Genomic DNA, 2,365 nt, shown 5'->3' on the forward strand with positions numbered 1-2,365 from the left:
GTGGAGGCCGCATAAACTCCTATTTGGTGTGTGTGTGTGTGTGTGTGTGTGTGTGTGTGTGTGTGTGTGTGTGTGTGGTGTGTGTGTGTGACAACAGCACTCCAGGCTGCCACCATCAGATGGCAGTATTGCGCTTTCGCAAATGACTTACTAAAATTGAATCTGGTTTCTTAACTCCCTGTTGACAGGTGCTGATGTGGACGTCCTGTATATTTGATATTTATCTTACCGGTGACAGTAAAAGCATTTTTTATTATCCTACACCTTTACCTTTCCCTGTAATGGTGTGTGTGTGTCCATGTTCATTTGTGTATGACCTTTTGCTTGCGTTAGTGTGGTAGTGTTACCCAAATTTTAAGCGGAGGGAGTGTCAAGTTCATATTCGGATGGGATGTGTGTGTAATGGGTATGATACAAAGAGCTCTTTGGGAGGCAGGAATGCAGAGTCGTCATGGAGTATTGAGAAGACGATGCTGTCTGCATGTGCCTCCCAGGCTCGACAAAACACACTTGTTATTCACACACATTTCCTACTTTTAACTATTCTCCCCTCAAGTCGAGGAAGAGTTCTTCTTTACTGTTTGCACATTAGTTTCCTCAGTATCACGTCCTTATAAAACACAGCATCATGAATAATTCTGAAAGATGTGATAAGGGATGTATACAAAGGACAGAGTTGTTATTTGGAGAACAATGTAAGTGGCACAAATTACAAGCTATGAAAAATATTTGTTACTCAGAAAATGTGGCTTTGTGTTTGAAGTAGATTTTTGCATTGTTAATTGTGTAACATGTTCACTGATCAACTTCTCCAGGTCATCTCTAAGTAGCTGGTCCGTTGGAAGCCAGGAAGCCGCTCTGCAAGACGTGGACTACATCAGCTTCCTGTTCTCCACCCTGACGGGCTTCTCGTCCGACAAGCTCACCTCCCTGCAGGAGGCCGACGACGAGAGTATCCTGCCTCCCTCCCCTCTCTCACCCCTCAGTCTCTACCCAACCCCGCTGGAGCATTTCACACACCACTGGGATGTTGTTGAGGTGCGTTCGCTGCACACCATCTTTCCTACAATCACCCCACACCTCACAAACATTCTAACTCGTACCGAAGCTTCCGCCGATCAGAAATACTTGAAAATGAAACTAGAAGGCACAGAGAGGGGAGGTGAAGGAAGAGGAAGAAAAGACATTGTTTTGAAAATTGAAAAGTGTTGATATTCCGGACACAGTTGTGGTCTTTCAGGGCCCCCTGGTCCCTCTCTGTCTCTCATATAGAGCTCAGAGGGTGGAAGCTTTATCGTGGCACTCCGGCTGAGTGGGAACCTTTATCGCGTTGCGCAGGTTGGAGATGCGTGGTTATCGGGCATAGCGGATATGCACAAATGCTAATGAGAGCCCATGGCATGATGGGAGTGTGACATTTCTGCACAGAAATTACAGTTAACGTAACTATGCCCTGGGGCAAGTGTGTGTGAGTGTGTGAGCAAGTGGGGGGCTTATAATCACTAATTCAGCTCCTCAATTAAGCCCTCAGATCCTGCCTCTCTCATCTCCCTGTCTGAGTCAATCACAGGCAAGTGGCGGGAAGGAGAAGGGAGGGGACACGTAGTGGCAAGGGGGGGGCAGCATTAAGGGACGGACTGTGTCAACTCTGGTTGGGCTAATGAGACAGGATTGTTTTTAATGACGGCGAGAATGCCAACAGGTGCACCGCTCTGACACACACTGGCTTGCACTCACTCCTGCGCTTCAACGCGCACACACACCTCAATTTGATAAAACCTAATAAGGAATTTGATTTGATGAAATTAATGAGAAAAAAGCTGCTCCTTATTTTTTTATTTTTTAAAAAGTTTGTGGTGCTTGTCTTCATCCCAGCAAGAATGAAATTTACATGATGTGACCCTTTTCTTTGGTGAAGTGTGGGCCTCACTTCATCCAGACTGGAATGTAGAAATGTTCTGGTGCTTAGCAGCAATGTGATTTGTCTGATAAATCCAGGTAAAAGTTGTTTTAAGACAGAAGTTTGCTCTTAAATTGCTCTTATATCGTCTTTCCATAATATCAATACAGCTGTTTAATCCTGCCATTGTTTATATCTTAAAATATCTTTTTTTAATATTGTTTAATTGTCCCAAGTATCAGCTCCAATAGCCCATAGAAAATAAGACGTAGCGCACATTTATAGTACACTGCAGAATTAAGTCTTTTGTAAGCAGTATATCATTGAAGGAATTTTAAGGGAAAGTCATGTCTTTGATACAAAATGATCTTTTGTTAATTAAATTATTTCATTCATAGGAAGTCTGCCATTGTCTGGAAACTCTGGGTTCAAAGTCTCAGTGCTTTGACATCTTGCAAAATGGCA

The 2,365-nt window shown here is 43.6% G+C and overlaps 1 protein-coding gene across 1 annotated transcript in view; it reads left to right on the forward strand.

Moving 5' to 3' along the window:
- The window catches only part of tex10 (testis expressed 10), a 9,591-nt gene that overhangs the window by 6,042 nt on the left and 1,184 nt on the right, over positions 1-2,365 (forward strand). The window contains exons 12-13 of the mRNA XM_027286233.1: positions 816-1,042; positions 2,303-2,363. Of these exons, the coding sequence (XP_027142034.1) occupies positions 816-1,042; positions 2,303-2,363 (288 nt within the window). The remainder of the gene's footprint in view (positions 1-815; positions 1,043-2,302; positions 2,364-2,365) is intronic.

Source organism: Larimichthys crocea, chromosome XIII (assembly GCF_000972845.2).
Source record: "Larimichthys crocea isolate SSNF chromosome XIII, L_crocea_2.0, whole genome shotgun sequence".
Taxonomy (NCBI): Eukaryota; Metazoa; Chordata; class Actinopteri; family Sciaenidae; genus Larimichthys; species Larimichthys crocea.